Raw genomic sequence first — 12625 nt, 5'->3', positions numbered from 1 at the left:
CCACTTCCCCAGCCTCTGTAAGCTCTTGCATCCATTACACATCTTCGCATCCTTTCATCCACACACACATAATCAATCATTGCCTTCCTTTCATCCAGTTCGCCACCCACCCTTCTCATCACTCGCCATGTATACCTGTGGATCATTTTGTGCCTGAAGAGGGCATTGGCTATCATCAACCCCGTCCCAGCACAAATGTCCACTAACGCACTGCCATTCTCATCTATCTTAGCAGACACACCCCACTCACCAACTATTCCATCTACCTTCACATTCCCTACATTGCCATTCATATCACCAATCAAAAACACTCTCTCATTCCTTCCAAACTTTTCCATGCACGCTTCCACATTTGTCCAGAACTCTTCTCTTATTCTGCTTGCACGATCTTGCGTTGGCGCATACACGCACACAATCGCCCACATTTGTATTCCAACTTTCAATCTTACCCACACAATCCTTGAGCCAACTGATCCATATTCTCTTATGTTCTTCTTCCATCTTTTACTCACAACAATACACATTCATTCTTTTGCCCTCTCATTCTCACCTACTCCTGCACATATAACCCATCCATACTCCCATTCTCTCACACTCTCTCCTCTCCATTTAGTTTCAGGTACTTCACATACATCCATTTTCGCACCCTCGAGCACCTGGAAAATCTCTCACCTCATCATTCGCACCCCTTACATTCCACGTCGCGTTCCGTACCATATCCTTTGTCCTGTCCATGGTCGTCATCTTTTGGTCAGTCCTTGTCCGAGGCTTCTTGTTTGTCGTTTTAGTTAGCTGTTTTCCGGGGAGGGGCACTAACCCTCCGCCAACCCTTTTAGTCGCCTCATACGACAAGCAGGTATACTGGGGGAGTATTCTTGAAAACCCCTCTACCCCCAGGGGTAATAATAATAATAATAATAATAATTCATATTCATCAACCACTCCTACGTTGCCCCATGAGGAGCGTAGGAGCCCGGGGCCAGGCAAGTTGGTTCTGACAATTAACGGCTGAAGAGTCACACTATCGTGACCATGAAATAGGATACAAAAACCCACACTGCCACTGTGGGTTTTTGTATCCTCTGACAATTAAGATGAGAGTGACCAGCCTCACTTATCCCTGAGTGGTATTACGTGAGCAATAAACCCCAACCACCCGTTGGATATAAACCTTCACCGGCTTAATCCGACTGGAGCGCCGTAATTACCCACTAAACCACCAGGCGCCAAAATTTGGTTATATGGCTACCACCCAGCGTAGTAAATGGTTTCCTGGTGTACAGGAAACCATTTGGCTTGTCACTCAGTGTAGGCAGAAGGAAGAGGAAAGAATGATGGAAAGAAAGACAGAAGAGGGAGTGTAAAGTCACCCGTAGGCAGAAGAACGAGGAAAGAATGAGGGAAAGACAGAAGAGGATCGAAGGAAAGAAGGATGGAGGAGAGGAAAGGGCAGACACCCGAGAGCAGCAATACATCGAGTGTGCAGATGGTGGGCGCCTCCACTTAGCACATAACATAATAATAATAATAATAATAATAATGATGATGATGATTATTATTATTATTATTTTGACGATGCTGTCGGAAGCATGTCATGATGAAACATATCTGACCTTCCTGCCAACTCTGCAATGTGCGATGCAAGTTGATTACTCCTAACCCTTACAGGTGATGCATGCTGATCACACATAGCCCACATTCTCGTCGGGAAGCTCCCTAACACATTTTCCTAAGTGATTTTTTTTTTTTTTAGCTTATTACACATTACCGTCCACACCTGTTACATAAACCTGTCTGATCCCATACTTTGCATAAATAACGTACACAACCATGTTAATAAACCATCATTCATTCATTCATCATCCAATCCTACGTTGCCCCATGAGAAGCGTAGGAGCCCGGGGCTAGGCAAGTTGGTCCTGACATTTACGATGAAAGTGACCATCCTCACTCATCCCTGAGTGGCATTACATGATCAATAAACCTCAACCATCCCTTGGATATAAATCTTCACCGGCTCAATCCGATTGGAGCTCCGTAATTACCCACTAAACCATCAGGCGCCAAAATTTGGTTATATGGTTACCACCCAGTGTAGTAAATGGTTTTCTGGTGTACAGGAAACCATTTGGTTTTGTCACTCAGTGTAGAGTCACGCACAGGCAGAAGGAAGAGGAAAGAATAAAGGAAAGAAAGACAGAAGAGGGAGTGTAAAGTCACCCGTAGGCAGAAGGAGGAGGAAAGAAAGAAGGAAAGAGAAGAGGATGGAAGGAAAGAAGGATGGAAGAGAGGAAAGGGCAGACATCGAGTGAGTGGTTGGTTAATCAACCACACCCAAATTTATATAGCCAAGGAAAAAGTGCATGGGAGCCTCCTACCCAACGAGAAGACTCCCAAGGGACCTTCCCACCACACATATACCTTACTATTGTCTTATACGTTACTGATTTAAAAACTAAATCCATGTTAAAACGATGTAAATAATTACCAGAGAATGTTAAGATGTACTGTGAAAAAAAAAAAAAAAATCGTCTTCGAAGAGATGCTCCGAAGCCTCCAGTTCTACTTGGAATACGGTTCTTGGTAAAATGGCTGTTAGGTAAGGAGGGATCAATGGGGCCATGGAGGTTAATGATTTCATAGCGGGGTTGACTTGCAAAGTAGTATGGCCAGTTGATTGAGAGAGAGAGAGTATACGTTGACCCTATAAAATACCCATATAGTGCGTTTACTCGAACCTGTCATTCGAGGTGTCCTAAAATAGAGACGATCGAGTTCACTTGTCTAGGCTGAGGCAGGGCATCATCCAGCCTTCCTCAGCTAGATTTGGGCTGGCTGGAATCACAGATGACACGTGCCCAGCCTGTAGAATAGGCCCACACACACCAAGACGAAATGTGTATAGGAAATAAAACCCTATACACATCAGAAAGAGAGAAAGACCTAGGTGTGATTATCAATAACAGACTATCTCCGGCTGACCACATCAGCGAGAAGGTACGGAACATGTATACACTGCTTGCAAATATGAGAATAGCATTCACATACATAAATGAAGACATGCTAAGAAGGATAATAACATCATTCATTAGACCAACCCTGGAATATGCATCAATAGTCTGGAGTCCTCATCTCAAAAAGCATACAGACAAGATTGAAAAAGTTCAAAGGGCCGCTACAAGATGGATACCAAGCTTAAGGGACCTAAGCTACGAAGAAAGACTAAATAAACTGAATCTACCAACACTACAGGAGAGAAGGAAAAGAGGTGACATGATAATGCTATATAAGTGCATATCAGGAAAGGAGAAAATAGACATAAATGATTACTTAACATATGGAGAAGCATCAGCAAGAGGACACTGCAAAAAACTGCATAAGAAGAGAGGTGATAAAGACGTAAGGAAATTCAGTTTCCCAAACAGAGCAATTGATCAATGGAATGCACTACCGAATGAAATAGTGTGTGCCAAAACAATTCACAAATTTAAGGATATGTACGATAAATATGGTCTAAGACACGGGACAATACGAGCTTGACTCATTCCTGTAAAGATACAATTAGGTAAGAACAATTAGGTAAGAACATCAGCTGTGTGGGGAACCTATGGGACAACCTCATGCGGGCAGTTGCTTATCTGTGGTCGACGGGTCTGCTTGATCAGACAGACCGGGGTTGAGCAACAACATCAACTCGACCCTGTCTCTACCTCCTAAGCTCAGTGACTACCAAATGCAATCAGACTATTGATTTGACCAGACACCAGGGAGATCCATACTAGGGATTCATCTACACCTGAACAATATGGTACCTTAACATTTGTGGTAGGTGGTGGCGACCATCATCCACTCACTTGATGTAGTGCTGCCTGCTTCTCCCTTTACCTTTATCATTTTTTTTTTTTTTGTCTGTCCTCTCATCCTATATCTCCCATCATCCACTCACGTGATGTAGTGTTGCCTACTTCTCCCTTCACCCTTATCATTCTGTTTCTTTGTTTGCCTCCCTCTGTTCCCATTTATTTTCTCCCATCTTTCCTGTCACTTTTTACTAGTTCTTTCCTATTCACGTGGCTTTACAATGACACGGCTAATGTATTTCTGTTAAGCCAGGAAACCATTTACAACGCTAGGTGGTAACCATATAACCAACCCACACGTGTTCCCGACGTGTCAACAAATGGGCTGGCGGATGGTTAGTGCCCCTCCCCATAAAACCACTAACTCGAAGAAAAACGATCACCCCATACGGCAGTATGGCGTCTGGCTATATATAGATAACTACTCTTACGCAGTAATGTACAACAGACTGTTACCATTTTACCGTTAACTGTTATATAAAATATAACATGGTTCATCAACATAGTAACCCGCATGATGCAGTGGCCTTATATTGGATGAATAAACCGCCATAGGCTCAATGGCCTATGGTACGGAAACGAACACCGCGGTTAAGCACCTCATAGCGTGTCCCCACTTATTATACACTCCTATTTCTTATTATGGGTCCCCCTCTCCTCCCGCCGCCGTTTTCCTTTTAATGAGTTCCCCCTCCACACAACCATTTGTTCACAGAGCCTAAACAGCCTCCTTAAATATGTTGTTTTACACCTTTGCAGGATTTTAACTCCATGGTATTATCCATTTCTGTCTCTTTCAAACTTCGCTTTTTCATTACCTGAAATGGAAAATAATCACATAGGCCTATTTGCACTATTTCTGCTCACTGCTATCATAAAATGGGAATAGGTGTATGAGGAACGATAACGTCAGCTGAAGGTCATCAGTACAAGATTATGAGAAAACTTGAAGAAAACGGAATATATATATATATATATATATATATATATATATATATATATATATATATATATATATATATATATATATATATATTTCGAGTTTCCCGCTGAGATTCACGACAGCCAATGAGGAGCTCCGATCTAGACTCGGCTGTGATTGGCCCACGCTTTGAAGCGTAAAGGTTTAGCTATAAATTATGGCTGAAGAAATTATTATAGTAATAATTGTTAATTCAAATACAATAAAAGATCAAATTTATTTTATCTAAATTTATCCACTTTTCGAAATGACATAATAAACTGAAAACATTCGTAATAACCAGAAGGTATCTCAGCATCCATTTCCAACATCTGAAAACTCACTGGTATTTGGAGAAGGACGATTGTTTTGTTATTGAACAAACACTGGCATCAAAACGCGTTCATTGTGAGTAAATATTATGACTTTATGTTAATATAATTAAGTGGCAGTGCTGTGGATGTGTGTGAATGCCGTGGTGTGTTTGTGAGGCAGGGGAGGTGAGAAGGAAATGTGGTAGTGGTGCTGGTGAGGTCGGTGGCGTCGGTCAGAGTGGTAGCAGAGGCGCGCCATCATCCTCATTACTATCGTTCTCACGACGCTCCTCATGCTACACTAGCAACCAGAACTCGCCTGCTTCATCCTTTATTCACTAGCCGCCCTGTCGCAAGAATCTAATCGTGTGTGTTTGTTTATTCATTCATTTTTCGTAAAAGTCATGTGGTTGTTGCAATGATTTTTGCATGAAGAAACCTTATACCTGATGGCAGAGCATTGCCCCAATACTTCATATTTCATTGTTCTGATCTTACAAGGAGCATTATTACTGCTGCTGAACTTGGAAGGGTTGTTGAGAAAACATTTCTTATTGCATGTATCACTAATGGTGGTGGTGTTCAGTTGTACACTCCTGGGGTAATGGTGAGGTGTAAGGTACAGTAGTCATGATCTTGTACAACTGCCATGAATTAATGGTAGAGGTGGAGGTGAGCTGTGTCATTTCTAATTGTGGCAGTGTTAATCGTGAAAAACATGCATCATAAAAACTGATGGTATTTTGGAATTACCTCCAACTAACGAAGAATGAAATTAATGTGATTGCCATTGTGAAATTTTAATGAAGTTTTCTTTATACATTTGTTGCACATGCACTTTTTAGCACTAAGTACAGTAGATAAGGAGTGGGGCTTGTTCAGCTTGTAGCTCTGTCCGTTACCGAATCTACATCCAAACCAAATTAAATTAGGTTTTCCATCCATTATTGAATGTGTCCAGCCTATATTAAATTAGATAAAGTTAAGTTACATGCATTGAAATATGAAGATAAGAGCTAGAGACCCCCTCCCCATCTTCTTTTCTTATGTACGAAGAAAAGCATTTGCGATGAATGCTTATACAGTATAAGAGAAAGTGCTTAGATTTGCTTAAATACAGCAATGAGTGTCTTAATTTCAGTGTCAGTTAGTTGGGTGTAATTCTGAAAATTCACCAAATTAGCTAATTATTAATTCATTATCATGCTTTTTTTTTGTTTTTGTTTCAAAATGGACCTAACTAGGCCTAGTAGGTACTTAGGATATTTCAATACAAAGTGAAGGAAAAACACATACCTTGCCCACTTAAAGTTATTAAATCTGAATAAGGGGAGAACTTTAAAGCCAAGGGAAGATAAAGGCTTAAAAAGTGGCTAAATGGACTTGAATTTACAATACCTTGAATTTTTGCCTTGATGGACTTGAATTTACAATACCTTGAATTTTTGCCTTGTTGAATTGCTTGTCACTAAATAAGCGAAACCCACAATACCAGAAACATGAGCCAGGTTCTTTCCATAATTATTTAAATGCAAAATAAATAAGCCAACTTTCTGTATTACGACTATGAATTTTGAGCATACTATTTGGGTGATTATCAGTGCTGGGCAGGTGAGCAAACACTTGCACAAAGCGCAATTGCGCACCCTTGCACTCCGGTGATATCGTTTGCGCATTGCGCACTGCATGAGACCATGCGCAATTTTGTGCTTGCGCACCTGCCCTGTGGATTGCGCACTGCGCAGTCCAAGGGACATGTGGTCTTGGGAGCTACCCGCATGGCTGGACAAGGGATGGGGGAGGCTGGGGCGGGTCGCGAAGGTGGGTTGGTGGGGGAAGGCGGGAGGGAAGGGGGTAGTAGCATTTCTTAATATGCTTCAACAGAGATAATGCATTTTTATTATTTTTTAAATTATTATTATTAGTAAATAATAAATATATATTATTTATCAAGATTAGCATATGCAATTCCTTACAAAAACCATTAAAACATATTATTTAAATCAATTATCCACAGCCTAATAATTTATTAGGCTGTGGATATTTGATTTAAATAATATGTTTTCATGATTTTTTATTTTTTGTAACGAATTACATATGCTATTGTATATCTATATTGAATTATTAAATAAATTGTCTTGACAAGACAAGAGAGAAAGAGAGAGATAAAGAGCATTATTCTGAGAGAGAGAGAGAGAGAGAGAGAGAGAGAGAGAGAGAGAGAGAGAGAGAGTAAATACGGGAATGGCAAAGGAGCGTCCCTTTCAGTGAGGAGATAAGGCATAAACTTCGTCCCTCTTCTCTCTCTTATTCTCCATTCCTTCCCTCCTTTCTCTCTTATTCTCCATTCCATCCCTCCTCTGTCGGAGAGAGTAAATACGGGAATGGCAAAGGAGCGTCCCTTTCAGTGAGGAGATAAGGCATAAACTTTGTCCCTCTTCTCTCTCTTATTCTCCATTCCTTCCCTCCTCTCTCTCTTATTCTCCATTCCCTCCCTCCTCTGTCGGAGAGAGAGAGTTGATGATACAGTAATCACGTGATCTTTGCCAATGCCTTGGTAAATATAGGCTGTTTTTCCCAGACAATGACCTGCTGTACCTCAGTCACCGCGGGTGGTGGGTAGGTTGCTAATTTAGTAATTTATTTAATTATACCAATATATATTTTACAGTAATTCCCACAAATATATGCAAATGATTTGCGCTAGCCCTTTGTGACATTGCACAAGCTGAATATTAGATTGCGCAAATTACAAATAATAGAAAATAATAATAATAATAAATAAAAGTAAGTAGTTATGCTGTTTTATTTAAATATCTCAATATTTTTCAGTACTTGTAATTCCCAAAAATATATGCAAATGGTTTGTGCTTGCGCTTTGCGACATTGCGCAAGCTAAATATTTGTCAGATTGCACATTTGCGCTTGCGCAAGGTAGTGAACCATGGATTGCGCTTGCGCAAGGACCTTCTTCATTTGCGCTGCCCACCACTGGTGATTATAGTGTTTAATAAGGACATTGGAAATGTGAGTTGGTTTGTCGCTACTGAAAGCTTTGAGCAGGGATTTTCATAGTTTTATGAATGTGCTGTACTGAGTGATACTGGAAAGGGCACAGGGATGTTCAAAGATGCCAAATTAGGGTAATCTTCAAGGAGGCATGACCACCTTATTTTTTATTTATTTATTTATTTTTTCTTTTTCCCCCCATTATCAAAGGTCGCCATTAGTGCTGTAAATCGGCACGCAAAAGCCAATTAATATCAGTAATGGTATCATAGGGGAAAAGTTATCTGATAATTGGAATCAGCTGTATAATGATGAAAAAGTATACCGGTATAGATGTTTACTGTATTTTACTCAGTGACCCTAAACGTACCGTATGCTTAAACACAAATGGAGAGGCCCTACATTGGTCCCTCTTTTACACCCTAAGGAAAGCACAAGCTAGCTCTCAATTTTTACATGGTATGGTAAGAGAGCATTGAGGAAGAAGGGTGTTTGGTAGCCCTGCATGACCAATTGGTATGTTGGGAACTCTCCCATGGGAGTTGCCGTGGCTATTCTTTGTCCGGACAATGTCAGTCAACAATAAAAAATAATTTCCTGTCATTTTTATTTTTTTATATATTAGCACTTTAGTGCCTCTCCTCGTAAAACAAATGACTCAGAGTCAAATGGCCACCCTTTACGGGATTATGGCATCTGGCAATAGACAGATAGATAGATAGACTTGTTTGTATGTATACTTTGTATACTTTTATAGTAATAAACTTTTCATTCAATCGGTACTTATGTTTGGATAAAGGAGCACTGATAAAGGGTAATTTTCCTAAAAAATGACTTTCTGAGATGAGGTTCGTCAGTCTTCGTGCACAGGTTAGGATAAGTTTGGTTAGGTTAACATAACATTAGTTGGGTTGGTCTAAAATAGGTTAGGTAAGGTTAGGATAAGTAAGGTTGGGTTGTTATGAAAATTTAGGTTCGGGTTGGAGAAGTAGGCACTGATAAGTGTAATTTCGCTCATGAATGAAGTTCTAAGATGGCTTCCATCTGCCTTTGTGCACCAGAAGACAGTGGCTCTGTAAACAAACACTGCTTTTTAAATTGCTTTTTACCACATTTAAAATATAAAAAAAACACTGAAACTTGAAAATGCAGTTCGAAAGTGCCTGAAGAATTCCATGAATGGCTAAAGCAATGGGGAGGGGGGGGGGGAAGAAAAGTGCAAAATAAGGTGGTCCTATGTCTCCTTAAGGATTAAAATGAATTATGAATAGGATGCTGCTGTCACGACGCTTCCTAGTTTGGCCTAGGCTATGAGCGAAGAACAGTACCTTTCTCGTTATCTATGAGATATTAACATATATTACCTGTAGCATTAACTGAACATCCGATATTCAGTTGAATCACATGGGTAATGTATAAAAGTGGTTTACACGTAAATTTTAGGATCTCGCCTACTGTTAATTACTCTAGGAAAAAAAAAAAAAGACTGTGTGTCACCACTGCGACAGTGAAGTGCCCAAGCTTGACCTACTACTCGTAAGGTACAGCCTGTGGGTTTTAATAACCAACAGTTTGGTTCCATTGTATGTTTGCATTGCATTTTTGTCATGTTAAAATACCGGTATTTTTTTGGTCGCTATATCCAGTGGAAGTTCGCTCTGAAAATGGTGGCTCGTTATATCCGAAGTTTGGTATGAAAGAGTTCATTATATTGAGGGTTTACACACACACACACACACACACACACACGACTGCCAAACAGCAAACTTTGTACTGTACGAATAGTGCAGATATGAAGAAGCATGGGCAAGATCTATATGTAATGTTTTTCTGCCAATTAAAGGATTGTTTCGATGCAGAACTCAACTTAAATGAAGTTGGCTAATGTCATTCATCTTCTCATCTCAAGAGTTACTTTACACTTATTGGCCCCATCTACTGCCTTCTTACTTATGTGCAGAAAATCACTTTACCTAGACCACAGATAGAAGAGTGAATGTAAATATTACAACTAAATAGAGAATATAAAAAAGCTAATGGGGGTAGGCATTTGCACTAATTTTGACAGCATGTATACACTAGTTACGTACATAAACCCACACAGCCACCACATGTACACACCACCAGTACACGCAATACCTTACTCTCAACTGGTTGCTTTCGGCTGTTAGTTCTTTTCTCTTTTCTTCTCTCCTTTCCCACTTATTATAATGAACTTTTAATAGTTTTCAGTAAGACTTTATTAAGATGCAAACCAGTGTCAGGGTAACAACATTCTTTTACGCAGAATTGGGCAAAACGGTGAATGAAATCTTTTAAAAAGTCACTTTAATGTTTCTTTTGTCCATGTCCAATATCCCAAAATTGGCAGTAATATCGGTATCGGTTTGGTATTAGAAAATATGCAAATACTGGCGATATACTGTACCCATATTGGTTTGGCAAAGCGTATTGGTTACTGCACTAGTCATCATGAGATTCTTTGATGTTTTATGAGTGCACTTTCAAGTTTTATTTTTTATTTCATCATTATGTTGTGAATGGCATTTGAAAGGCAGTCTTTGTTTACAGTGTCAGAGACAGATGGATGCTCTCTTAGAATGCCATTCTTGGCATAAAATATGCCTTTATCATTGCTGATTTATCGAAATCTAACCTAATCTCTTTTACACTAACCTAACCAAACTTACTCCAACCAAACCGATTTTCCTTGTTTATTATGGATGCTCATCACACCCGAAAACACACATGTACACGTTTACAAAGTCACAGAATCTCCTTGAAGGTTATGTTTATTAGCATACAGGGTGAGCTAAGTTTGTACACGAGGTGCACCATGTTGGCACATAACATAAATAAGTTCCTTTCATGGAAAACCAATCAGATAACAACAGACCGCATGTGGAATGTAGGGAGTGTAGCAATTGTGTAAGTAAATTTGGCAGTTCTGTATTGAACAACTAACAGTTTGTAGGAGGTTGTAGCAGTTGTATATGAAAAAAAAAAAAAAAAAAGCTAAAATGTTAAGATCTCATATGCAAATGGCTGTATAACGGTCAGTCATGTAGCGCTGTTGGCTTATAGCAGCAAATGTGATTAAGTCATAAACAAACCATTATCCTTGACAGTTCCAGATAAATCAGCAAAATGCCGCCTGTAGAGATACAGTGGTGTGACCATTCTTCGGTTCTCTTGGAATATTTACGTCAGTTGTACGAGGAGGGACGCTTTGTGGATGTTGGTCTGGAGTGCGAGGGGCGACAGGTCAAGGCGCACAAGGCTGTCATATCAGCCTGTAGCCCATACCTAGAGGTGGGTAGTCATTTTTTTTTTCAAAAAGGTGTCTTTACTGCACAAGATGGAAAGGAGGTAATGGTTATGATATTACTAACATGTTTGGCATGATTGAAACATCACAAGTCATGTCAGTTCAATAACCATTGTTTATCTACAGATTTGTATTATTCTATGAACTGTTAATGCATGGTGCACTGTGTACTGTATCAGCTTTCCATCCAGTTGAAATAAGGGTCAACTAGGGCTGCAAGAACGGGAAATCATGTAGATTATTTTAATACTTTCCTTCTGTTTCTAGGGTTTGTTGAAAGGAAATCCAGCAAGAAGTCATCTCATCAAGTTCAATGGGTATTCATACAATAGCCTTCGAGCAGTCATCGATTTCATGTACAATGGTAAGTGTTTACAGTATTTCTTGGTGAACGCTTGGGTACCAGCACTGTATTCTTTAAATGATTAAATGAATATTGATGGACAGTGAGACACATAAGGAAGAAAGCTCTAAATACCCGGTATGTGTGACCTGTGTTGTGTTTAATATTTGTGTGGGAAAGACAGTTGTAAGACTTGAAAGATCACTTTAAGGGAGAAAAGGAGGTACTGGAAAGCTTGGCAATTACAGTCTAAAGAGGCTATGTGTAGTAAGTAGATTATAATGAAACTTTGCAACTCCTAGCAGTTATAATGGGAGTGGAACTTACTGGTAAATATTAAAGACAAAGCTCTTTTGTTTCCAGAACAGTTGCCAGCAGTGAGTTTACATTGTAGCTAAGTTACAGGCCTGTATAAGGATTTAAATAATGACAGAAATATCTGTTTGAGGTGTTTGCTGATTTGCCAGTTGGTTTATGAAAAGTATAATGTGGACATACTCGAAGAGTGCGCATGGTTCATGATGATAAGACTATGGTTGGTTAGTTATACTTATGACTTGTTTTACTAGGAAAAGTGATGGTGGAGCAGGAACACCTTGCTGCCTTCCTGAAACTGGGCAGAGCTCTACAGGTCAGTCTCTTGTTTCATGTCATGTTTTATTGTTGCTGAAGTACATTTTTCATATGCTCATTTTAACTGAATCTAGGTTTACTTAGGTATTGTGCTTTATCATTGGATTTTGATGTTCAGCAGAGATACCAATCTGTAAATTGTTTTTCAAGCATTATGAGCTATTGCTGTGATAAAAG

At 39.6% G+C, this 12625-nt stretch overlaps 1 protein-coding gene across 5 annotated transcripts in view; it reads left to right on the top strand.

The window, feature by feature from the left end:
• The first annotated feature begins 5177 nt into the window (after window positions 1–5177).
• The window catches only part of LOC145406086 (uncharacterized), a 28640-nt gene continuing 21192 nt past the window's right edge, over window positions 5178–12625 (top strand). For all 5 annotated transcript variants that reach the window (XM_080277275.1, XM_080277274.1, XM_080277273.1 and 2 more), the window contains exons 1-4: window positions 5178–5229; window positions 11273–11456; window positions 11740–11836; window positions 12385–12446. In XM_080277275.1, coding sequence (XP_080133401.1) covers window positions 11292–11456; window positions 11740–11836; window positions 12385–12446 — 324 coding nt within the window. In that variant the 5' untranslated portion in view covers window positions 5178–5229; window positions 11273–11291. The remainder of the gene's footprint in view (window positions 5230–11272; window positions 11457–11739; window positions 11837–12384; window positions 12447–12625) is intronic.

This window comes from Coenobita brevimanus, chromosome 69 (genome assembly GCF_032717465.1).
Source record: "Coenobita brevimanus isolate Jiangsu-jjx chromosome 69, ASM3271746v2, whole genome shotgun sequence".
Classification (NCBI taxonomy): Eukaryota; Metazoa; Arthropoda; class Malacostraca; order Decapoda; family Coenobitidae; genus Coenobita; species Coenobita brevimanus.
Note: the sequence above shows the minus strand (reverse complement) of the source record. Positions and strands in the feature narration are given on the sequence as shown.